This window comes from Linepithema humile, chromosome 3, assembly GCF_040581485.1.
Source record: "Linepithema humile isolate Giens D197 chromosome 3, Lhum_UNIL_v1.0, whole genome shotgun sequence".
Classification (NCBI taxonomy): Eukaryota; Metazoa; Arthropoda; class Insecta; order Hymenoptera; family Formicidae; genus Linepithema; species Linepithema humile.
The window spans coordinates 20,383,547-20,410,555 of NC_090130.1; the positions used below are offsets into that span (position 1 = coordinate 20,383,547).

At 37.2% G+C, this 27,009-nt stretch overlaps 1 protein-coding gene across 3 annotated transcripts; it reads left to right on the top strand.

Moving 5' to 3' along the window:
- Moe (Moesin) lies at positions 1 to 26,758 on the top strand. Of its 3 annotated transcripts, XM_012365775.2 has the most exons (10): positions 1 to 193; positions 5,738 to 5,793; positions 8,700 to 8,879; positions 20,466 to 20,588; positions 21,086 to 21,358; positions 21,767 to 22,096; positions 22,411 to 22,653; positions 22,798 to 22,973; positions 23,058 to 23,256; positions 23,460 to 26,758. In XM_012365775.2, the coding sequence occupies exons 2-10, from the start codon at positions 5,782 to 5,784 to the stop codon at positions 23,622 to 23,624; spliced, it is 1,701 nt and encodes a 566-aa protein (XP_012221198.1). In that variant the 5' UTR covers positions 1 to 193; positions 5,738 to 5,781; the 3' UTR covers positions 23,625 to 26,758. The 3 variants fall into 3 exon arrangements, with proteins under 3 accessions (XP_012221198.1, XP_012221197.1, XP_067208118.1); XM_012365774.2 differs by lacking the exons at positions 1 to 193; positions 5,738 to 5,793 and adding an exon at positions 8,145 to 8,366; XM_067352017.1 differs by lacking the exons at positions 1 to 193; positions 5,738 to 5,793; positions 8,700 to 8,879 and adding an exon at positions 18,225 to 18,245.
- Positions 26,759 to 27,009: the final 251 nt, after the last annotated feature.

Consider the following 27,009-nt stretch of genomic DNA (forward strand, 5'->3'; position numbering starts at 1 on the left):
CGGCCATATTGTGAGTGAGGTGTCAGTATTTTCCGAACGTGACGGGATTTTTGGGTGTGGATCGTGCGATTTCCTGTTTCGCTGTCGCTGTCCTCGCGAGGTAATAGCGCGAGTGTGAGAGTGCAGGCCGGGCCGTCGTGGATGTGCGAGTACACGTGTCACGGGAACTTCGGGAGCGCGCAAGCAGAATCAGGTAAAGTGCGTTGTGCGTTTTTCGTATCGTCCGTTCGCGTGTCGATCGGCATCTCGTTCTCTCTTGTTTCGTGCGCGCCGCGGTACGAATCGCTCGCTCGCATGTTCGTCGTTACACGCTCGCGGTGAGGATCCGCGATCGGGCGATCGGCGAGCCGAAAAAGCCGGACTTTTTGCGCGGCCGGCATTCGCGAGCGCGCCGGATTTTCAACGTCGCTCTTTAACCGGTAACTCTGATTGTAACCTCTGATTGCGTTTAATCGCATTTTTAAATTGTACAGTCGCAGTTTGGGATGCGATTCGGGGAGAAATGTAAAATTGTAGTCGGCGTTGATCGAAAAAATCACTCCGATTATAATCGTGCCAATCGGAGTAACCGCGTTTGTTTTCTTTCTTTATGCCTATTATAGAATTCAGAGCGTGATTCGGAAAAGGATGGAGAATCGGAGCTGCTTTGGCGGAAAACTAGTCCAATTGCTACGACATCCGTTAAACTAACCATGTTTAATGTAGCTTTCTTTCTTTATGGGTCAATCTTACCAACGTCGATTAAGTCTTGCTGCAGTTGATTCTTTTTTGTTAGTATTATCTTTTTACTGTAATACGTTAGGTGTCATTAGTGGACGATTTAAGTTGTGATATCGGCAATAGTATACATTAATGGCCGGATTAGATCATGAAACGCTATTTCGTATTCATAAAACTGGTGAAAAAAAAAAATAAAGTGAGACAAGAATATTATATGAAATGTGATTTAGAAAGTGATAGCATGTGAAGCAAGTGTTAATTAACTAGTTTGTCTGTATATACAATTTTTCTCTTAGATTTATATAGATATTTGACAAATATTTTGATATATACGCGACAAATATTTTGATATACTCGGGACAAATATTTTGGTAAATTCTCGTAAACTACGGGCTTTAAGTAAACATATAACGAAGTACTTTATTATTTTCAAGCTATGACGATTCCAATTACCGTTCTAGTTTTAAAAATACATATATATTTTCAAAATCCTCGAAGAATTTGTTATTAAAGTTACAGGTCTCCGATCGGAATATTGTATAATTATTTAAAATTCACGATTTTAGAAAGGAATCTTCAATCGCAATTGACGATTCGTTATGTTTGCCATAAACTGCATTTTTCTGTATTTATACGTATTTTATAATTAGAATGAGCGGAAGAAAAGAACGAGAGATCGGTTAACGGTGTTATTTATCTATGGCTGTGTCGGCTCGCCACTCATCCTTGGCCATCTTGTACCAGCGACACGGCTTCTTAACCTTTTGCTAAACCGTACGGAGGTTACGTTGCGCGAAGGTACTACTTCGTGTATGCTTGCTGTACCTCGCGGCGTTTTTGCGACCAGTCTTGTCGCGAGATCCTTGAATGCTCGTTCTCGCCGCACGTGCAGTGTTGAATGTGGCCGACTCTCGTCCGTGTTTACGCCGATTGAAGTTGTGAGTAATAATAATTTAGTTTCACTTGAAAAAAACTTGCAGAACACAGGTGAATACCACGAATTTTCAGAAATGTACATTTTACACTCTTAAAATTTTTTAAATCTACTAATCTGCCATAATATATAATTATTGGGGCAATTGTTATAAATTATTTAATTTCTTTGAAAATCTATGTTTAAAAAAAAAAAGAAATGAATAAATTAGACAATAAATTCATGAATTATTTTCTTAATGTTGAATTGGTACTTTTATAGCATTTGCTATACGTATTATATAAATGATTCTCTTGGTATAAAATATTAAACATATGATTTATTTCGCGCATCGTAACATCATAACATGTTTTTTGACTATGCAGCGGAATTGAATCATCGCGGTTCTCATGATTCTCATGCGGATGTTGGCATGGGTGATTATCGCTTTCAGACAGAGTCGCATAACAAGGATTATCGCAGTAGATCGTGCGGCTTCCTTACGCTTAGCAGCGCGCAACTGTTGATATTTTACTTACTGTCAATCCCATTGATTTATAAATCTCCGTAATCGTGAGCCGTCGTAAGTGTAGGAAATCCGAGGCAACAAAAGCCGCTCTTGTTTCTCATTTCTGTTTCTTTCTCAAAGTGATAGAATTGTGTCAATATTTACATGTTTCGTTACATTATACAGATGTACATTGTCGCGCGTATACGGTGTCTGTCGAATGTTCTCATGTTTTTTGAAAATCGGAAAAATTATTTAGATCAGAGATACGTTTTATATCGCGATTTAATGCATTTTTTTCCAAAAATTCTCTATCTGTGTTTAATCTTCGAAAGATGTTAAAGCCAAGTAAAACATTTTTATCTGACACCAGTTTCCGGGCTTTGTTCCGCAAAAGTTATCGCTTCTCTCTCGGAAGGAGGCCGGATGTTCGTCACATAGGTCACCTGTTAATTGCATGTGTATCGAAGTCGGCGTACGGTTTAATTACGGCGAATATCCCTGACCTCGCCATGCAGCATTTGTAATCAAGCTAGTCTGTGTACGTCGGTCACGTTGTACAAATTTGTCTGTAATTTGTCGATGAAAATCTGAGTCAACTTGAATGTGAATTAATTATCACGCTATTATTATAATACACTGGATATTTATTATTCATTAATATCATTGTTGGATCCGTGTTAATTTTACTTATATTTTTTATTACTGGCTATTTATCATTTTACTACTCTCGTTAAAGTGCTTTATCTCTGTTGTTTTACGACGAGGAAGATATTAATTATGAAATCATTATTAAATGATCGATACAATAAACGATCTCCGCAGCAACGAGAACTCGTCAATGAATGTCCTCGAGACTATGATTAGGTATTATTAGAGCTTATCAAAGGCTCGACTTTTTTTTACCACGCACGTTTAACGGAAAAACACCCATCGCTATTATCTTACGTTGCCCTCGAACACAATCTATTGTGAATCTTCAATTTGGGACGATTTATATTTAATGGTAGTTACATTTACCTTTTCAAGTGGCGCTGTAGAGATAAGCGTTTAAATGTCGCTGCGCGATTCCGCGTTTTATTTGCTCAATGTCAAGATCGCATCGAATGTAAACACGGGACGGATAATTAGACGGTCATATCTAGGGATTGAACCGTAATTGAATAGCCGTCACGGAATCCTCGTTATCGCAAAAGCGGCGGAATTGCGATGAACTAATTATCTTAGACACTAATAAATAATCAAGATAAGTTGATAATCCAACTTGACATCATTTATAGTATATTTCTAGCGCTATATAAAATATAACAGCGATATACAAATAATAATTTAATAATCGCGATTTAAACGCGATTTAAACCAGTCTCGCAATGCTCGAGTGCGAATGTACTCGCTGTTTACTTTTTACTTTTTATATTATGTTGACAAATACGCACTCTTATTTATCTCAACAAGATCGAACGGAACGTGTTTTGTATCGAAGATAAATAGCTTCGCCGTGTAATTATCGTCTAAATTATCCAAGCGATACATTAATGTAATGTTAGTGTCTTGAACATTACATCGCAAATTTTTCTCGACATGTCAGTTGCAAATTTAAATAATAGCCGCTTGTTAGACATGACAATGATTGATTATTACGAAGAACTTTTTTCGAATCGATCGAAGAATTTATTCTAGATTACGAGGAATTTTTACCTTCCAATCAGTCTCGGCAAATGCACGTGCTCGTTTCCGACTGTTATTAATAGACGCGTATTCTCGCGGAGATAGGACACGCGTCTCTATCAGACAATTTTTTGATGACGAACGCCCGACGCAGGCCGCGCGAGAGAGATACCGAGCTGGTTCAATGAACGTGTGTGCCGTTCGGGTCCTAGATAAAAGGGGAATGCTAGACGACAGCGCGACGCACCGGGCACTCCTGCAACGGATGTCGGTCACGCGGATTTGCATTATAACCCGTGTTCGTTCCCCCTCTGATTCCGATGCGGCGGCTCGCCTCTCCGTGTCGCACAACTTCGGACTTTAAATTCGGGACTGAAGTGGACGAACACGAGAAAGATTGTGGGCTTTACAAAGCATTGAAAAGTTGACGTGAAAGATTATTCCACAAATAGCAAAACGGATAACAGTCGAACAGATCAAATGAGCATGTTTTAAACTCAAGATAGTTTGCAGTAACAGATTTGTGTAGTTTTATCACGATTGCAAATATCTAGCGATATTTAATTTATTCCGGAATGCTAATTTTGATATAATTCTAATTGACTTTTGTGATAATAAATCAAATAAATGTTTATTTGTATAGCTATTTTGTAAACCAACTATGCGCAATTAATATTATTGCGAATGGTTTGAAATGATTAATTTTTAGATATTCATCAATAATAATTTATGTAATAATCAATTTTGTGAAACAATTTGATTTTGACAGATTGTATTTTTATTACGGTAATAATTTCTATTGATAAGTTTGCACATTTATTCCTCAATCAATACTTAAAATATTATAGTTAGAATCGTTGGCAATAATGTGTCAAAACATTTGATTGATTTTTACGATTAGTTACATCACGAATTCAGTATACGGTCCTATCGTTGACAGGATTGTTTTTCAAAACAATCTTATACTGATCATATCTTTTTCTTTTTATGCTATTTTTTACTACTAGTTTTTTTCCTTTTTTCTATCTTCTTGAATGCAATTATTATTTTAACCAATACATTCATTTTAATATAAGATGTTTCGATTTTTTACATAATTATATCTCACTTAATTAGCGGACTTGAACGATCGCGAGAAGAATCACTTACGCAATCTTTATATTGCTTATATCATTACAGCTTTTTTTGTTTTTGCGATGCACACTGTATTTAAAGTAGCACGACAAGAGGGCAACGATTACAAAGCATATGTAGATGTATATATTAATTATAATTAACAATCAGTTGTCAGTTAACGAAACATCCAACGAAATTTATACCTAATTTGAACGTCAAGTGGACATTATTTTTTAAAAGAGTAGTAATTCAAAGTTCAATTGACACTTAAAAATTTTATCTCGGTATTTTGCTATTAAAAATTAGAAGATTAAATGACGATCTGTTTGATATATAAAGTTGAAAACTCGTTGACATCTTTATAACGGCCGATTGGTGTGCGACACTTGTTGAATCAGATGTGATCTCATATCAAGTCAATGCCCGATATCTGTAAATCTGGTTTATACTGGATTAATTAAAACACGTAACTCTATTTAGCGCTATTGACATCTAGCAATTGTATTACAATTTACTTAACACTCAAATTGTTACGATTCGACGACTGATTAAATACTTACGCATCGGCCAATATATCTGCACATTACATAGTATTAATAAATTTTGAAAGCATTTCGACATTGCTGTGCTGTGATATCAATGTTGTTTCATAAAATCAAAGCGTTGTTTGATTTTCTATCGGAATATTTAATATAAATTCGAAAATTAAATTCAGAATATTGAAAATAAATACATTTTATGTGCTTGAATGTCTATGCTAATTATCTTCATTTAAGAAATTAGATTTTAATTTTTCTGTTTTCTTTTTTCAGAGGGATAGTTCCGCTGTTTAGTACGACAAAACACAGCTGCCACGATGCCGAAGTCGGTATGTATTCTTGTTATCATTTCGCAATTGTATATCGATGCTTCGATGCATCAATAGCAAACGTGTGCATTGAAATTCTAAACTATCGATATTGTTATCTGTTACAGTTTTTAGAATGATTCTAGATTTTTAATGAAAATTACAGCTCTATATTTAGAAATAATTCTTGGTCAACAGTATATATATTAACAAATTATTTAAAATATTTGTCGCTTTTTTTTTTTAATAATTGATAACATTAATTGCTAATATTTTATTGCAATAAAAGAATTTAAAAGTTTGAGCAGAAGTTTAAACAATTCTGATGACAGAATTTAAATACGAAAATTCTGGATTAATCGAAATGTACTTATATGACGCGATTTACGGTCGCACATTCGCGAAATATCGAGCAAATTTTACGATACTGATATAAAATAACACATTCACTTTGCAATAATTTATGCACGATAAGATTAGTAGCCAATTTATTCGTACGAAGTAACGACTGGTGATGCTAGTGAACAATATGAATTCTATCAGACGATATTAACAAAGAAACAAATATTGAAATCGATATAATTACAGTTTAATTGATAATTTAATTTGATGCTCCAGTTTACATCAGATAAAATTTTCATCAAAAGAAAAGAACACATTTCACATTCAGCATAATATGTTCGAATAAGATGGAAGAAAATATGCATGTTTTTTACGTGATGCGCGACAAAGAAATAAATATTGAAAATGTGGTCTGTTTCTGAAGTTGCAGCGGCTTTAAGGCGCCGCTTTTTGCGTACATTACGTAAGGTGATATCTTTTATTGAGATCGGTGGTAATGAACACTTGCGCACAGAAATAAAACGTATTCTATTGTGTGAACGTTTGCCGTTCGCAGCTGAATCTTTTTTTTATGTAACCTATTCAAGTACATACACGTTTATTACAAAAAGAAAATTAGCGTCTTATTTGTATTTAATGTGATTTTTATTTTCTTGTTATGATAAAACTATTCGCACCTTTATTTCCTTGTAATAACTGGCTTCTCGTTTTTGCGGTCATAAATTCATTTAAAAAAAAAAAAAAAAAACGCGAAGACTTCTCTTTTATTCAAAATACAGACCACATTTTCAGACAGTAGTTAAAACCAACAAGAAGAGATCAATAGTAATTTGCACAAAGCCAAATTGATCATGTTGTGTAACTGAGTTGAGATTGAATTAAGAAAAAAAAGAAAACCGTGAAGTTAAACTGAACGAAGAGAAAAAGAATAGAATTATTAAATTATTTGAGTTGTATTAAAAAAATAGCAGTATCATATTGAAAATAACTAAGAGGAATTGTATTCGTCGTTTTCATTCATCTCTTTTACGTATACTTCAGTCATTACTGGTTTCATTTACGTAGGTCGGTGACGACATAAAGGAATGCGATATTGCACATATTGCAACGTGAAAGGCATCGGCCTTTAACGCATCTGAGGCCGACTAAGAATATTTCTGCAAACTTCTTATTGACGAAAGCTATCAGACTCGATATTTGTCTGAAAGGGACCGAGCGTGGGGAAATTCAATATTTTCCCTTCCAGGATGTCGTTTCATAAAGTAAGATGACTCGCAATGTCGGATGATGATCGAGACAAAAAGAAAAGAAAAACAAATTGACGTACCATGTCAATTTCGTCGATAACGAGCAGTTTTGGACTTCGCTTTCAATCATAACTTGCAAATCAATTTCTGATTAGCATAAAGTGAACATTTTATGATTGTGCTGAAATGTTCCGTGATCAGAGTCTGGTATTGCAAGTCAGCTTTGTGAAACAGGATCGCGGTAGCGCTCGACGAGGCATCCTGTATTAATCTGATACGAATAGAATGCGTTCCGCGCACCGCCTACGCTCTACATTTTATTAAACGATACCTGCGTCGAGTTGTCACGCGCGAAGATAAGTAAGTAAGAGCTCGTGCTCGAACTTCCGCGTTCTCAGGAAATCCGCGCTGGTGATGAATGATTACGTAATCAAATTAACGTGCACGCGCGCTCGCGCGCGCAAGATCGCAGCAACGGTCGCGCGTCCGCCAGTCGGTCGGCGGCAACGCGCGCAACCCGCCGGTTCCCGAAAAACGTTTATCGTGCCCGAACGTTACGTTCGTACACGGGACACTCCGGCATTCAGGCGGGGTCGCTTCCTTCCGCGCGGCACTCCGTATCGCCCTGGCGTTCGCGTGTCGCGATTGGTCGACCGTCGCGGACCGGCTTCCCCACGTGACCGCCCGTTTCGTGCAGAGCGGGAGAAACGTTGCACCGTTTCGCGTCTATGAGAGCGAGAGGGGAAACAAACGCCGGCGGTTGCACTTTACGTCTTGCGGCCCATTGTGTTGAGCACGAGAGACCGGTGAAGGCGACCGCGGGCCCCGTCAAATTTTGCGCCATTGACGTTATCGAACGCCGTCGTCGCCGTCGTGTCGTGTTTCGGTCGTCCCGACTTCGTGCGTGTTCGCCGTAGCGTTCGCGATTTCTCGCGAATTTCAATCGGTTTCCCGCTGTAAAAGTGTTCAACGAATCTCGCAGACATGGTCGCCGGCGGCAAAATGGTAAACCAGCCGTTAGTCCCAACGCATGCACCTGGATATATTCAAAAATCCAATCTCAATGTGCACTCCAAATCTATCGAATAACGTTTGCATCCTGCCTTCGACACCTTATGCAAGCTTTTACATGGAAGATTTATGCGCTTAGGATATATTTTTCGAAATAACGTTTCTAAGAAAGAGATACAAGTTTAAAATAATGTAAAACCAATTTATTTGCTAATCTGAAATCTACAATGCTGTGCACGAGACGATTGAATATCATCTCGTTCTACCGGGTGACGCTCGCATAATTTCTAACGGCGTCGTTTTATTTGCATGTGCTGTGCCGTGAAGATGAACGTCAGGGTGACGACGATGGACGCCGAGCTGGAGTTCGCCATCCAGCAGACGACCACCGGGAAACAGCTATTCGATCAAGTTGTGAAAACCATTGGGCTGCGTGAGGTATGGTTCTTTGGCCTCCAGTACACCGACAATAAGGGCGACCTTACCTGGATCAAGCTGTATAAGAAGGTAAGGATATACTTATATATTCGTACATTTTTCTGCATCCTGCTTATTCGACGCCCCGTAGCTGGGCTTTAATCTCTTCCTCCGGTAGTTTGTCCAACACCCAACTAAAAAAAAAATCTGCGAAAAACAGCTCTTTTCAAGCTTAATATTAAGTTATAATTATTCATGTATTTGTGATTAATATTGAAGAGCATATATATTTAGTATTCTTATAATAATATTAATTATATATGTGATTATTTAAAATTCGGTATGTCGATATCAACAGCTTTCGACTTTGCGTGTGCTTTTTTTTCTAAATTTGTAAAAGTATGCATTTGCATAAAAACTTACATAAGAATAATTACTTGTTTTTCGTATCACACGAATAAATTACAGAGCGCGTTTATGTGGCGAAGATCGAAACCGGTTCCGAAGTTTGTGCTAGCTTTAGTGGCGATTCGAGAGTGTTAGCTACAAGCGAAATTCCTCTGTGATCAATTTTCGATGTCGGATGGCACTGAAAACCGAAACCCCGCAGACGGTTGTGCCATCAGCATCGCGTGACATACGAGGTCCACCCGCGCGTATCCACGTGTATACGTCGCGAAGGAAAATGAAAAATGGAAATATTCAAAATTATTGGGTCAGGCGATGTTCTGAACGTTGCAAGGTAGCGTCTGTTTTGTAAAATTATAGCTCTCCACCGTAAAATATAACCCTGAGTCGTAGTTAAATACCGTTGCAAGCTGAAACTACAGTGGAAAATATAACTGTAAATATTGAAATAGAAAAGTTAAAGTTTAAACCATTATCTACTTAAGTGAGCAATGCGTTTAAGCACATAGTTTCAGTCATTTGTTTTTTAATCGATTTATATTATATTAACTAACAGTTTGAAAAAAAACTTCAATTTTTTATAATGAAGAAACAAAACGTGTAGAGAAAGCATGCGACAAAAAATATGCTTTCTTTAAAGTTTTATAAAGTATATTTGGAAGATAAATGCTGCTTAAAAGCAGAAAAACTTGTGTAATACATTTCAGAAATTATTCGAAATTATATATTATTTTACTTCGACTTGAAGTTCAATTTTTTTGACATGGGTTAACTTCATTGCCGTTGATTTCGATTAAGATATATCAGATTTTTCTCGCGTATAAATTTGCGTATCTTCGCGGTCGAGCGTACATCAGATTTACGCTTACGCGCACGTAAAGTATATGGAATTAATGCATAGAGCAGAAAGTAATTGTCGACTTCCTAAGAAATTGTACGCAGCAAGTGCCTCGGCAATAATGTGCAGAGATCCTAAATAGCCGGCCGATGATGGAGTACCATTGCGTCGATTCACACGAAACCTGTTTTTAGGCGACTGCAGTGCGGCAGTCAGGACTTTCTAGGATTATATTTCCTCAATTTCTTTTTTAATTGCGTTCACGCATGCATTTGCGAACGCATATTACATCTCTTCCGGCCGGAGAGGCCATCGGCACGTGGATTAAACCGTTATTTAATCTAGTTTTATTACTTAATGATTATTTTTTAAGTTTCTTAATTTATATTTGTCTATTATAATATTTATTCTTTTTTAAATCTATTCTTATTTCTTTGGCTTTTTCGTTCCAAATTTTTCTTAATCGGAAATATATCGTGTGCGCTTGGCGAGTTAGCTTTTTATTTTATCGTATGCTTAGCCGGCGATAAAAGTGTTTTCTTACAAAGTTTCTTAGATCTTCTCAGTTCGTCGGTGACAAACGCTGATGTCATCGACTTTCAAGTGCGAGACACATGTTCCATGTTTTTATGCTGCTTTTTTTCCGAACGTGATGTACCGCGAGTGCGGTTTTTGCGATCCGTGTCACTCAAAGACGTCATAGAAGTGCACAAACTTTCCTTGTCTCGGGAATTTACTTAAAGAATTGCACAATTCAGCGAAAATTGAAAGTTTATTTTTTTTTCAAGCTTTTGAATATTTTGAAAACCTCTTTCGGATGTTTTTTTTGTAAATTTGGGAGAAAATTATTATTTCTTTTATCTCTATGTTAATGTAAAAAAATAAATATGTATATGTAAAATGCTTTATAACTTTTTACTAAAAAAATTTCGTGATATAAATTTTGTTTTATTTTAATTTGCTTTAAAATTGTATTTAAAAATGTTTCAAATCATCAGATTACTGTTGTAGTTTCGCATAACTTTCAAGAATTGCAACTTCAAAATGAGGACTAGATTACGGATCGTGTTGGGTTTGAGAAACTTTCAAAGCGCGTTTTTTTGTACGATTTGCATTCCTGGTTGACTATCTTTTTATAAAAAGTTTACTATTTGTTTTATTAAATTTTTACTGCATCTTTATTGCATAATTTTCCATTTTATGTAAGTCAATATAATTATATACGAGATGAGGAAAGTGCATTATATCAAAACTTTCGCTGTGATTTAGCTTACAAAAAGAGACTTTTTTTACCATTGACGTTATATGAACCGATCCTTACGCGTGTTTTGCGCATTAATGTCGATGTTCGATGACTGGGCATCATCCGATTTTGATACTTGCTCGCGAACGAACGACTTCAATTTTCGAATCCGAGTACAGTTACTCGCAGACACTTCATCGGCTTTCACCGGCTGGTTGAGTGTTGAAGACGACGCGCCTTCACCTTGACATAGTCGGCACTTGTCGCTCGACTGGTCGCCTTTTTCAGCGGAGCGAGCGGTTTTCTCGTCGGCGACAACCTGTTTCCAGATTTTTTTCTACTATCGTACTGTCGTGCGTGATCTTTAGCTGGACTTTCGAACGTTATCGGATAGGAAAAGAGGGAAAAACCGACGTGACAGGTGCACGTCAGGTGAAAACTAAACACATGGTTGAACAGGCACACGAACTCGTAGCCGACAGTAGCCACCGAGTGGCATACAGTAGCAGCTGGTGTGGCCTCAAGTGGCGGCATCTCATTGTCAGCAGATCTAAACATTCGCGTCTGTTTCAACTTAGAATTGTTTTACAGCTAGAATTGTTTAAATTATCGCATTTTTCAATATTAAGTATAAGATAAAATTACAATTTGTATATTCTAATTGATATTCAATTATAATACTATTCTAAAAACATAATTCATTAAATCTTTTGAAAGATGTGCCAATTTTCAGGACACATTCAGCTCTGTTTTTATGCAATTGTTCAGCTCCTAAATAGAAGCTAGATTTTAAAAAACCAATGTACAAAGCTAGCATACAACCGAACAAGGTGTTCATGATTTATTATTTACAATAATGTAAGCCAATAAACATACATTTCGGCCTTGGCTATCTTCAGTGTGAAAAGAAACAATTAATAAAATAATCTTTTAGCGCAATCGCAAATTTTTTTTCACACTGAAGATGGCCAAGGCCGAAACGTATGTTTACTGCCTTACATTATTGTAAATAATAAATCTTGAGCACAAAAGTTCTTGCTCGGCTCTTTGTATATTGGTTTTTTTAATTTTACTTAATAAAGAGCCTTTAAAAATCATTTTTTATTTTTAACTAGATTTCAAATTTATAATATATGTAGAAATAAATTTTATTTTAAATCTGAAGCAAGCGTAGAGAAGCCATTTGACTCATCTCTCTTGTCAGAGTTTGTCAATCACGGTAGTTATTTACACAATATCGCTACAGCTTGAAAAGTACATTTAGATATGCGCTACCGTTAGCCCACTTCCATGCGATAAATAAAACATCGAAACTAGATTTCAGCGTGAGTAAATAGTTGGAGAACAAAGATGGGAAAGAGAATACGTGTTAACGCACTAGGAAGATATTCACCGCCGTTTATTGCGATTCGTATTTATCGCGAGAAAGCAGAGTTTCGTTCATCGTATTTTAATGAGGGGTTTCGGATATGATTTTATTTTTTATTTAAACGGACTTCCTTTACAAACGCGAATCGTGTTCTTGATGTCGCTCAAACGCAATTTATCACTTATACATTTTTGTCCACAAATTTTTTTTGTTCGAGAATTTGTTTCGCTTTTAAAATTACGCGGAGATCACATTAATTGTGAAGACAACGCTAGCGTTTGAAAAGATTAACGCGCTCTTTATTTGCAGAGATTTACCGCGACTTTTGATGATTTTATAATAGATAATTTATAAGACGTACATCAACTCAACATCATCGAAGATTAGATAACTCAGTTATGTTATCTGTTGTCACAGATAGCGGCGATGATTGTGTAGCTATATACGTAAATGAATTCGTGATTTATTATTTTTCGAATGAAAATGTTTTTTATTCGTCGTTACAGTAGATTGATCGTTCGCTCGATTATGCTCCGATCGCATCCCCCGTAATGCGCTAATTAATGGCCTGCGCACGTGTAGAACGTTCGTATAAATTTTCCCTTAATGATAAGGACGATTGCACGCAGCCGGAAAGCGCGATAGCGAGGGTGGTGAAGAAAGAGGTGAAAAAGAAAGTTCGAAAGCTGAGAGGCTGCTCGGACTCTGACACGGACGACGACGAGTTCGACGACGGCTTGGTAAGAGTCTGAAGGGACGCGATCGTTTCACACGTACTCCTGGGAAAAGCTGAGGAAAAGTGAGAGGGAATGTTGAAGAATGACGACTAGTGGTTAATTGTATGTAGGGTCACCGTATCTCTTTTGTATGTAATTAAGGCGGTAGTGAAAGAAACTTCTCAAGGCACTTGAAAGTTCTGAAAAATATGCAGAGCACTGGGATAATTTTTTAATTTATATTACCGCGAGGAAAAAGAATGAAACAAGGACGAATATTTTTTTAAATCGGAATACAAGAATGTGTTGTTAAAAAATTAAAAATTTTTCAGCAAGCAATCGATTGATAAATTAAATCCATAAGGATATGCATATTTATAGATTTTTTTGCTAATTTGAAATCATACTTTTTTTAAGCAAACCTCCAAGCAAGTTCTTTAATATTTAATATTTTTTTAGCTATTTAAATTATGAATAAATAAGAAGATTGCTTTAAATTAATTTAAAAAAAAGGTTTTACTGTTTTATTTTCATCATTTTTTAAAGAGAGATCGATTAAGGAATCGGTGAACGATGGATCTGGGACAATCCGTGCAGCAAATGGATTCTCCAGTATTTCACCGCGCGGTATTCTCATCGCGGTATAAAAGATAACATTCCACTGACGAGTCAACCGTTTCGCAACTCTTACAAGACACGCAGAGATTGAAGTAAAATAATAAAAAATGTAGGACGCCGTGCTGCAGTCTTTGCAGAAGCATACTGATAATCGCGCCGTGATTGCGATAACAGAGAGAGAGAAAGAGACGAGAAAGAAAAACTTACAGACGACCGCCCGCACGCATTGTCTGTTACGCGTGTCGCTTATTAAACGATCCAATCGAGCGTGTTACGTCAGTATGAATATATCGCGGGATGAGTCACGCGACGAGGGGCCGTCTAAGGAATTTCTCCACGAGAAAGTGCGAAATTTGTTTTCAATTGCCTTTAATAGAGAAAAAAAAGAAGCCTCGATTAGCGCTTTGTCAAGTGTTGAATTCATTGTAGCTTGATCAAAGAAATTTTATAGCGTTTGGATTTGGATGCCGAAATATTCCCGCGTGTTATGATATACTCGAGAATCGGCCAGAGACGATCTTTTGTCGCTTTGCACTTTTGTCCTTCGTCTTCCCCTCATTTCTGAGATTGAATCGCATCTTTTCCCGGAGGAGTTCTCGCTCTAATTTGCCGCACGCGGTGCGGCTGATTACTCCGCTCGCTTTTCTCTCAAGTCTTCTTACGGCGCGTCACTTTCTCTCAATTAGGATTTATATTAACCTCTTAAATAGAGGTCGGTTCTCGTGCGAATTGCGAGTGTTTGTTGAGCGCGATACGCTCGTTGAGATTACGTTCTCTCTCCGCCAAGGCTCGACGACATTCTTTTTCAGAATAAAGTGCCGCCGCCGATTAAAGGGAAAATGCACTATGATATAAGATTTGCAATCTATATTCCGTAATAGAAATCTATAAGCATATCGAGATTTCCATCAAATTTGTATGAATAAGGAAAGTCCGTGAAATTATATTAATATTCTCCAAGTGGTTGTTCGCGGATCTGAATGTAATCTCTTGCAAATTATGTCTGGTCTTTCTAAGAAGCAGAACCATTTGAAAATTTTACGAATAAGTTACACGTATCAGTCGTCTTCAGTATCGATTTATAAGGAACTTCGATTAGCGATATCTGAGAAGGTGTATCGCCGCGTTCGTCACATTTATTAATACTCGCTATATACAATGACAATTTTATCGGTGCCTAAGACAGGAATTTCTTGATAATAAATAACTTATGAGGTACAGCTAGTGCTCGCAAGCGTTCCCGCACTTTGCAATTAACCTGCGTGGTGAATTTATCGCTAATTGGATCATGCGTTGTTGAAATCGTGCGGCACGGCGCGTTCGAATGTTTGAGGTATTTTTCAAGCATGGATTAACACTGGAATATGTATGTTCTATAAAACGCGAAAAACAAAATTGCTGATAAACTTCATTAAGAATGAAATTGAGAAAATATATTTACGTGTATAATTTAGCGACGGAAAAATATCCAAAACAAATGTCATTTCTTAAGCGTGGAACACTGAAAGACACATAGGCACCTTCATCATTCGAAATGAATTAAAATTGGATAAGAAGAAAAACAATATGAATTATATATTATGTAAATTTTTCGTAATTTGTAAGATAACGAAATCCACAGAAAAAGCGATAAATTTTTTTCCGCTTTTATTTCTTAAATTGCAGTCTGACATATCTAGTTTTATTGTCGTGCACGTGTTAAAGCGGTCGTAAACAATAAAGGCAGTTAACTCGCTTTCCGAAGCAGACGACGGATGCGTCATTTCAAGGACGTTTAGGACACCGTGTCAGGCGTTTGGCTGGTTCCGGAACGCTTGATCATCGCAGACTTTGCAACAGGTTACAAATCGAAAAAGACAGTTCACACAGGTGCGCTCCTCGGTCGCGGACTATGGACTGTTATGTAATGTACATTGCAAGATCTAGCGACCTGTACATGCATTTTCCGCGTGTCATCACGCGATCCGTTCTTCGCGTCTCTCTCTCTCTCTCTCTCTCTCTCTCTCTCTCTCTCTCTCCTGCCGTATTTTTGCTAGTAGGATTACTGTGAGGCCGCGTTAGAATAGGCGTGCAAATCCGGATTGTGGTATCACGTCGATCGAAGAAGATCAAATGTCTGAAGGTTGAAACTGGAGGCTAAAACGAGATCAGTCCGTTATTTTAAATGCAAAGAATGCTGCGACCTCGATTTGGGACGCTAGACGTTTGGAGAAAATCGAACATATGGATACCTCTTTCAATCTAATGCAAATTTTTCTTATTATAGAAATTGAGAGCAAAATTAGGGAAATTACATTTTTTTATCTAACGATAAATAATGTATTCAATATTGAATATTCTCTCAAATTACATTTTAGAGCAATTGCTTTGTATTTTTTAAATTATTTTATCTAGGTTTTGTTTAAACAGAATTTTGACAAAAATCTCAAGATAGTATTTAATGTCAATAATTATTTATTATCTGCATTAAATACATGTATAATCTTGAACAATGATAATTTTTATTCATCTTGGCAACTGATTTATTGACATGGTTTGCTTTATCGATGAGCGTGAGATTGAAAAATGTGTAGCCCAAAGTTATTTTTGGTGTCCAGCAGATTTAGAGGACGCCATCAGGGATGACGAACATTATTTTTGGCCTGAATAGTCGGCGATTTTCGTGTGAATCCGCGAGAAATTCTTTTATTCGCGATGCATGAATACGTGTAGTTTTAATGGCGGATTTAACTCACTTAATCTGAGAAATTAATTTATTTATTTATATGTAGGCGTTGAAATAGTTACTCTTTGCCAGCTGGCAGAAACGATTCTGCGTCCATCAAACCAATCTTATTTCTCAATATTTCCACATAAAAAAGAAAGTTAATAATAAATATTGGGTTGATCGGAAAGTTCCTTCGGATTTTTGCCTTTCATATTTACCGAAGGAACTTTGATCAATCCAACATTATTAACTTTCTTTTTTTATACGAAGATATTGAGAAATCAGAATTTAATTTGTCAGACGCGGAAATCATTTTTCCATAAAAATAAAAGGCAAAAATCTTGAAGAAAAACTTGTTGAATTCAATGTTAATTTTTATTACAATTTTTATTATACTACTAGGAAAAAGGAAAACGTCATGTCGTTTAGAATTAAGATTTACGTTCGATGTAAGACGACACCTTCTGCTGACTCGAATTAAATTCCTCCTCGTGTCCACGACGGTCGTTAAAATTATTGTCATTATACGCCGCGCAGAGCAGGTGATATCCTGTTTATCTGGCTTGCTGTAAATCTGACGATAAGTCGAATACTGATACACAGTAATTTCAAGGACGAGTTCGTGGCCGAGTTACACCGCAATACTTTAACTTTACCGTATTTTTATTCTTTGAACGCATGCCAACCGCAATACTAACAACTGGAAGAGTGGACTTTCGTTCTTGTCTAGGGTAAGTTTGCCTCAGCGTCTATGAATTGTGTTGCATGCCGGCGAGAGAAGTGATGCACGTTTAGCGATACGAGTTCTAGCGCGCGCCCCCCTCCCTTTTTTTTTTTAAATTATACATATTACATTGGGTCTAAGATCCGAACTTTTTGCAAATGCACATTTCTGTGACGAGACAGATGTGTCATGACGTATATTTGTTGTCAAAGACGAGACGTTGATTTGACTATATTTATCGCGTCTCTCGTGAAAACGGCGACAACAAATCATATGTTATTTGATAAGAAGGCGCTTCCGTGCCGTTACATCATGATTATAATCATGACTGGTGAGTTTTTAAATGCCGTCCTTGTAACGTGCCTAATGCACGGACGCGAGCCCGTTCCGACGATTTGTTTATTCGCGTAAAACTGCATCTTCTGCGAAAAATACACACCGAGTTTCCCGTAATCTAATTATCTCTTGTTATTTCCATCTGACGGATGTACGTAACGCACAATATGATAACCCACGCGCGCGTGTGTGTGTGTGTGTGTGTGTGCTGAAACACTTAGTTGTCACAATTTTTAAATCACTTAGCGATGAGAAGTGAATTTGTTTGAGATTCGAATTGTCGTAACTTGCAGTGTATTATTTATAAATTGCTGCTCACACGCGGCATCTGCAATTTCGTACGAAGTTTAGCTTGTACACTTTCGTGTCATTAATATAAACATGCAAATCGTCTCTTTCGACTGAATGCACCAATAATACTGTGATTGTAAGGGCAATATGTGACATTTGGCGAATAATTGCAGGTGGTTCCGTGCGGTCTTCGAAAAATCTGTCATGTAAGATTTACAAAAGAATTTTCTTGATATTCACGTTTTATTTTGATGAGCTCTCAACACCAAAAGTAACAGATCATCAGTGATTTTTCACTTCCCAGATTGTATGTCTGACATATTATTAGTCATATTAATCACTGGATGATAAATACACTTCCTATTAATCTTCCTTACTCAGAAGAGAGCACTATATTTTAGTTATTCATACATTCATATTATTCAGAGATACATAAATCAATCTCTCTTGCTTCGCTTTTTATCACAAAGCGTGTGCACTTCGAATTTTTTTCACTTTGTATATTCACGTACAAAGATACAGGTGTTGTGTAACGCACAAGTATATAGCAGAAAAAAATATATTATCGTAAATTAATGAGTTATTTTAATATTATCTTAAATTAGAAAATAGTATAAACATAAATTGTTGACAGAGAAAAACAGGAAATATTTTTGTTAATGCTAAATTTGATAAAATGTTGCTAGAAGCATATTAAGATCATTTTTGTGATTAATTTGGTGTCTTTTTTTTTGCTATATCAATACACAAGTTTAGAAATTTCGTATTTTTTGTATTTCTTAGTTATTGTGATTTGATAATTGACGTAATTTTATTTATTATTTTCTTACGTTTTATTATCTTGCGTCGAATCGACGTCAAGTAGTGCAACAATTTCACATGTGTGTTTTTGAATGTTTTCAAAATAATAGTCGTAATATGCAAATTACGTTACATCTTTATTAATTAATATGACTTGTAACCATTAGTGTTTGGCAGTTGTAAGAAGCACAAGAAATGATATAGCAAAATCTTACATTATGTAATTTTCATCTTCAACTTGAGTTCAAAAATAGTATGCACTGCATACATTATATAATGCCACATTTATTATATAATATAATATTAGTATTTTTAGACATTGCATTCGAGTTACGAAGAATGCATTCATTATCATCGCGATGGCTATCAAAAAATGACTTCTCGAGGCTTATCTCGCGCATCATTTGGGTGCATCGGTAACACTGTTTCGCGCAATATTTTTCTTACTCGTCACTAATTACAGATAAGTAGTCGACAATGCAAAGAACATAAGCTAACGTCATGACGTAAGTTTCTTTTAGCGATATACCTGAATACGGTATATGTACATGCTTCTCCGAGAACAATGAGTAACTAAAGCAAACGCATTTGTCGCTTGTGGTATCGCTGTTTGAAATACTTTCGCGTTCAAACACTTTGATAATTTTAGCGATAGTTATCATTTTGAGTGCCTTTAATAAAACCAATAACCTAAATCGATTATATCGCGTTTAATTGTTTGGAAATGAGGTCGTCTCCGCCCGCGAAAAGATTGTCAGTTCCATTTAGGAAGTTGATGAAATTTTGTAGTTGAAAAGCAATTAAAGAAAAATGATTATCGAAGAATTTAATTTTTTTTTTTTTAACAAGGAAATATTCCATTATTTTATTTTCTTACTTTTTTTACAATACATATTGTTTTAAATATGTATCAAGAGGGATAACATTCTTTGACTTTTTGCGCAATTGCCAAACGTATGCGTTCACCAAAGCACAAAATATGAATGTCTTTTGTAGCAATGTATTTTACACATTTTGCAATTAGGGAGAATATTTTTGAATCATCTGCATTTAAGATATGGCGGGAGATGCTTAACTCCGATCGTATCAGTAATGCAGATATCACGCGCATTGCGTAATTATGACGACTTCTCTGATAATAACGTTTACGCTATGGCGCGAATTTGTTTGCGATGATATGATCTTAATATAGAAAGGAGCTTGGATATAAAGATGGAAATTGTATGAGGAAAAGGAGAGAACTTAATATGCAGTAGAAAAATTCTAAATATTCTACTTTATTTATTAAATTTAGTGTATACTGAATAATATCGAAGTACATCAAAATAATTTATACGTTTAATGTATTGCAAATAATGCAGTGTATTATTAGAAATCAAAATACTTCAAGGTTCGCGATGCATTAAAAATATCTTTTTATTATTCCGCAGTTTGTATACGTATCTCATATATTTATCTACGATTTTCACGCCACCATCGTTCGCATGTCCAATTATTTATCCTATAACGCGATCCATGAACACTGTGCACGCTTTTATACACGTTTGAGCGTCAAGTGTGATCCTCACTCGAGAAGCGAGGGATTTAGTTTTAACCGAGTGATTTATTTTTTCAAATGTTTGCAGGTGATGAACCAGGAAGTCAAGAAGGAGACCCCACTGCAGTTCAAATTCCGTGCAAAATTCTATCCTGAGGACGTCGCCGAGGAACTGATACAGGACATCACACTTCGACTTTTTTATCTACAGGTAAGAAATCGTTAGATATTTTTTTTTTCTATCAATCGTTCGTGGTTTAACATTTTTCAATTTGCTGCTTCGGTTCTCGAAACCATTTTCAGACTTAGAATTGCAATTCAGAGTTGGCATAACAGTGCAGCTCATTTATTCGCCTAACCAGCGTACCGTTCGTTTATCAGATTCGTTTCTTCTCATCGTCTCATTTTCTGCGGCGGATACGCGAGCACAAGGAGCGCGCCTTAATTTTTTGCTTAGTTGAGCCGAATAGATATATTAAGCGGAATGATTTCGCTGCAATTCTATTCGCCATTTAAGATATTCTTATTTTAAAGAAACTTGTGAAAAGTAAATTTTTGCACATGCTAATTTTGTAAGTGTCCTATTTATTTCTTCTTCTTGTAAAGCACAGTTTGTGTTCTAATTTTATTGGCGCATTAAACCATGTTCCCACTTAAAGAATTAAACAAGCAATATTAATGTTGTAACTAATTAACGCTTTGGTGCAGGTGAAAAATGCTATCCTCACGGACGAAATATACTGCCCACCGGAAACATCTGTCCTGCTGGCCTCGTACGCCGTTCAGGCGAGACACGGGGACTACCAGAAGGGCATTCATCCCACTGGCTTCCTGGCCAACGATCGGTTGTTGCCACAACGCGTCGTAGATCAGCATAAGATGAGCAAGGATGAATGGGACAGCTCGATCACAAACTGGTGGCAAGAGCACCGTGGCATGTTGCGAGAGGACGCCATGATGGAGTATCTGAAAATTGCTCAGGTATCCATTTGAGTGATGTGTACAAGATACAATCGATTCAAAACGAGAGAAGGCTTCAGGAACGTGGATGTTCCGCCATATTTCTACTAATTTACTAGTATTTATAATAATTTTATTTTTGTATGTATATCGCAGGTTTTAGAGATTTTTATTTTATGAATTCTGTTTGATGTGAATTTTTAAAATCTTATTGGTTGTGCAATTCGTTCCTGAAGACCTGTGCATTAATACACACGCATTGTATTTTAATTATACTTTATAATCATTCGCATTGTAACATTGATGTTTATCTGCGAGGCGGTATTCTTTCCGTGAATATGTGTTTCTCTGCTCCGGAATGTGCTGCTACACGAAAAATGTCGTCTTTAGACTGGTTTTAGTATTTTCCTTTATTTTTGCTTTCCGTAGGACTTAGAGATGTATGGTGTGAATTACTTTGAAATTCGCAACAAGAAGGGCACAGACCTTTGGTTGGGTGTGGATGCTTTAGGTTTGAACATCTACGAGAAGGACGATAAGCTCACGCCGAAAATCGGTTTTCCCTGGTCGGAGATACGGAATATCTCGTTCAATGATAAGAAATTCATAATCAAGCCCATCGACAAGAAGGCGCCGGACTTTGTGTTTTTCGCCAATAGAGTGAAGATTAACAAGAGAATTCTCGCGTTATGCATGGGCAATCACGAGCTCTACATGCGTAGACGTAAACCGGACACGATCGACGTACAGCAAATGAAGGTACGGATATTACGCATTAATGGTATTACATTTTATTGAGCTGCAAAATCAGTAAAAGTGAAATATTGATGCATTTACTTATCTCAAGTCGGTTACGTAATGTTATCGTCGATGATTAGCATTATTTGACAGTCCTTTACGTAATCTTTGCAGCATATTGAATTTATTTAGGGATTAAAATAATATAATTTAGCAATACAGCTGAAGAATTGCAGCAATTGCTGAGTGAGATAGCTCGATGACTGTGAAAATTTATTCTAATAAAACCTGACGTCGTTTGAGATTGCAATAAGATCGTAAAATTTTTCCATTAGGCTCAAGCCAGGGACGAGAAGATCGCGAAACAGCAACAGAGAGAGAAACTGCAACTGGAAATTGCTGCTCGAGAACGCGCGGAGAAGAAGCAGCAGGAGTACGAAGAGAGGCTAATAAAACTGACCGAGGAGATGGGCAGGCGGCAGGCCGAGCTGAGCGAGGCTCAGGAAATGATTCGGCGCTTGGAGGATCAGCTGAAGCAGCTGCAGGCTGCTAAGGAGGAGCTAGAGAATCGCCAGAAGGTACGCAAATTTAATTGCACTCGGATAAATTACTGAGAATAATTAATCTTTATCCCTCCATCTCACAATTAACCGTGTAATTCTAATTATGCATGCGTCATTTACACAGAGTTTTTTTTTTACAATGCACGCGCTTTCGTGTAGGAATTGACGGCGATGATGGAGAAGTTGGAGCTTTCGCACGAAATGGAGGCTGCGGAACGCGCCAAGCTCGAACAGGAGATAAGAGCCAAGCAGGAGGAGGTGCAACGCATACAGTCCGAGGTGGAAGCTAAGGACGCGGAAGCTAGGAGATTACAGGCTGAGTTTGAGGCTGCCAAGTATGAACAGTTTTGTTTTTTTTTTTCTTTTTCTTTACCTTCATTAATGTAATTATACGTAATTACACTACTTATTATTCCAAGGTCAAGACAAGAGGAAATTGACAGACAATATCAGGCTCAGAGGCCTGATCCTCACGTTGAGGAAAATGAGGAGGGCGAGGAAGAGGGCGAGGAAGGAGGAGACACTAAAGATCTTGCGACCGATGAGTCAATTATCGATCCTGTCGAGGAACGACGCACTTTGGCGGAGAGAAACGAGCGTCTCCATGATCAGTTGAAGGTACATTGATCAATTTGATATCGGCGCACTTTATCTGCCACCGTTTTTACTTTCAATTAATTTTGATTTTCGTTCGTTTTAATTATGATTGCTCGAAATTTCTGCGAATGTTAATTCTAAATTCTGAAAAATGTATTCCTTGTGTACAAGCGTGATGCCTCGCGAGATATGTTACTGCAATAGAACGCTCTTTTCGTTGACAGGCGTTGAAGCAGGATCTCGCTCAGTCGCGCGACGAGACGAAGGAGACGGTGATGGACAAGATCCACAGGGAAAATGTGCGCCAGGGCCGCGACAAGTACAAGACGCTCCGCGAGATCCGCAAGGGCAACACCAAGCGCCGCGTTGATCAGTTCGAGAACATGTAAATTAACGCGCGTGCATTTAACCGCTTACCTTATCCAAGTCTCTTCCTACCTTCAACTTCTCACCCGACTTCGCGGACACGGGAATGTAGCAAGACGATGAGATATACGAGAAAGCGATAAAGAGAGGGAAACAGACAGGGAGAGAAATAGAGGGGTATAGATTCCACAGTCGATGTATAAATAGAACCATTTAAATAACACACTTTCGAGCAATTTAACTCTAACCCGTCTCAAGTCCGCGCGAATGGCGCCCGTGACTTTTGTACGTCGGGAATTATGAATGATATTCGCGTCTAGCACGTTAGTTCGATAACGATTCTATACCTTCACTCAAACCGATAATCAAAGCTCTCAGTTTTTTTTTTTTTTTTTTTTTTTCTTCTTTTTTGAGAGGAACGCGACGAGAGCGAACCACTCGCGCCGTCTTCCACACACGCTTCCACGTTGATTAATGCTGCACGATTGGCTCTGTCGGAAACATCGTCACGCGCAGGAGGAGTGTCTCGCGAGCCTCGCGAGTAAATTTTCTCGCTGTTTTTGCACTAAAGTGTCTTCGTTGCGAAAGTGGAAAATTTTCACTATCCGCTTAGCTAATTGGGAAATAATTCTGAATACTTACATTATTGCGTAACAATTTATTATTCGGTATTATTTCTATCTCGGAGGCGGGCACTTGGCAGGCTGAAACGGCAAGAGAATTTTCGATATTGAATTCAATCCGTTATTGTTACTTAACTCTTTCTCCGCGTATTGACGGGTCCAACATCCTCTGATATTGAGATGCTACTATTGTCTCGCTGCACAATTATTACTGCCGATCATTTATTCGCGTAGCGAGACGCCGATCCTACAACGCTGGTTACCTAATCCATCCGCCGTCGCGTATCGTCCGTCCCCGATAAGGATCCGCTCTCGAGAGAAGCCACCTTACATATTGCCACCAGCACCAGCGCACTGCTATCACCACTCGCATCCCGGCTGATGCGTCGCGACGACACTCGCGATCGTTACCCGTTAACGGACGGTTTTCTTCTATTTGTACGCTTAATTCGGGCCATATTTGTAGACAGAAGGGTGGGTGTACGCGTTCGGAAGTCGCTCGCGAATGCCGTTTCATGGAGTTCGCGCGGTAACTCTAGTAGCTGATCTGCGATCCGTCGTAGGCCACTTCCGGACATCGGCCATAGAGGCCATCGAGATGTGCTTTATATCGTAGCAATAGAAATTTAGGTGCGATTCACTTCGAAGTTCGTACTGGGCAGCGACCGTCTCTCAAGCAAAAGGGTACTTAGTGGCATGTTCACTTTTCCGATCAATTTTCCTCGGAGAATTTGTTCGAACAACAGTGGTTTTTTTTTTTTTTTACAGTGGAACAATGCATCACGCAATTCTACGTCACGAAACGCAAACGTTGCGTCATGGGATGTTTCCAAAATTTGTCAGATGTATTTCTCACCAATGAAAAAAGAATGTATTCGTTGGAAAAAGTTTGGCAATTGTGCAAGATTTTTTTTACACTTATGTTTCCGAAATTTCTTATTTTTAAAAATTCACAGTAGAACACAATGTCATATTTGTAAAAGAATTGCATGCTGCAATCGTTCCCTTGTAGAAAGGAAACATCGTTGCAGCGCAATCCGCGTCACCCCAGATTAAACGTAAGCGACTCAACGATATGGCATGGCCTATATATTTGCTACCGGTAAAACCGTACCGAACTATTTTCGTACGTGCGAGTTTCGATAACACTTTAGCAATTTTATATTGAATACACTCGTGGCCTTTACTTGATATACATATAAATATATATATATCGAAGTACTATAGGTAGTACTAATATAAAGTAAGTACACTAGAGCAAAGAGATATAGATAGGATATCGCGCTGTAGAGGATCTGTCCTGCATGCCTTCAACGCAACGTTGAACTGCGCGATATCCGCGAACGGGTTTAGCAACCAAGATTTTCCGAAAGAATGAGGGAATGAGTGCGAGAGAGGGAGAGAATGTGATAAGGGAGATAATTAACCGTGTGAGAGAGGTCCGAATGATAGGGGGGAAAAAAAAAAAAAAAAAAAAAAAAAACATTTATGGCAATCTTGGGTATGCCATTGTAATTTTTAAAAGAAACTTTTTGTCCTTTTAAGAGAATTCTATACGCAACGCAATTGTAACACTAACGAAAACTTTTCAAGTAACGTGTAACCTCGAGATGCTGCCAATGTTCGTATGATGGAATGCAAACAAAGAGCGATAACAGTATGACGAAATGTGCAAGCTTCGTGAGAAGGTAGATCGCGGATTAATGTAAACGATCGCCATATCAACGAGAGTTTGTACTTTGCTACATTATTATCATCAGCCGCGCGTTACAATAATATGCGAGAGAGGAAAAAGTACAGGAATAATAACGATAGATATTTTTCGATTATATTTAATATTAAAAATTTACAAATTAGTAGTGTTATTATATTATTAATATTAATGTTTACAATTTAGTAGCGTTATTATTATTATTTTATTATTATTATGCAGTTAATAATGAACGAGAACTAAAGCAAAGCATTTTATAGCCGTCAATTTGTACTCTTAAGATAAATCTAGCACATAGATTTAGTAGCAGAAGTTTACTCCAGTTGAGTATTCGAAATATTGAATGATTTTTTAATTCGAGTCAGTTATATTTTTCGACTTTTTTCCAGAGACTCAAATTTGCAGCAAAATTTCTCTAATTGAACATATTTAACAAAGTATATTTATAAGCAAAAAGGTCGAAACGTAATATGTAATGTATAATTAAATTATTGAACATATTTCAGCAATGTGACAGTTGATTGTTTTCACTTTTTTAGCCTGCCGTGTTTGATAGTGTGTGACTCTGCGACTCAATATATGTGCGAACAAAAATATCTAATTAATTAAAAGGATCACACGATACATTCTAACAGTCGATGAAGTGAGCGTGAATAGACGTGAACGCTCGTCTCGATGCTCCTTGGCGATTAAAACGTATTGGCGAAACCGATAAATTTTTATTGTGACATTCCAGAAGAATTTCCTGTAAAGTGCTTTTTCTCCTCGATTTACTTTGAACTTCTACGAATACGAATAACGAATTATAGATATTCTGTTCAAACTGTCGATTTTTAGCGATTACACCCTGCCTCTCTTCACCTCTTTGCCTTAAAAATACCTTCCCACTTGTCCTTTCGAACATACTTAACTCAAGGATACACTTTTAATTTTTATTATCAGAGATTATGTGATGTAATTTTGAATAAATTCAGGTATTTGCTCATATCACTCGGATGTATTAAAATTTATGCATTAACATGAACAGGAAGACGAAATAAATAGTATAATAAACTTTGATTATCTGAAATTTTT

What these genes read in the sequence shown, in the direction of transcription:
- Moe (XM_012365774.2), top strand. Translation starts at nt 8,346, where the DNA reads ATGGTCGCCGGCGGCAAAATG. An exon ending in TCGACGTACAGCAAATGAAG is followed by an intron (nt 22,097 to 22,410) that starts GTACGGATATTA and finishes TTTTTCCATTAG; the next exon opens with GCTCAAGCCAGGGACGAGAA. An exon ending in AGCTAGAGAATCGCCAGAAG is followed by an intron (nt 22,654 to 22,797) that starts GTACGCAAATTT and finishes GCTTTCGTGTAG; the next exon opens with GAATTGACGGCGATGATGGA.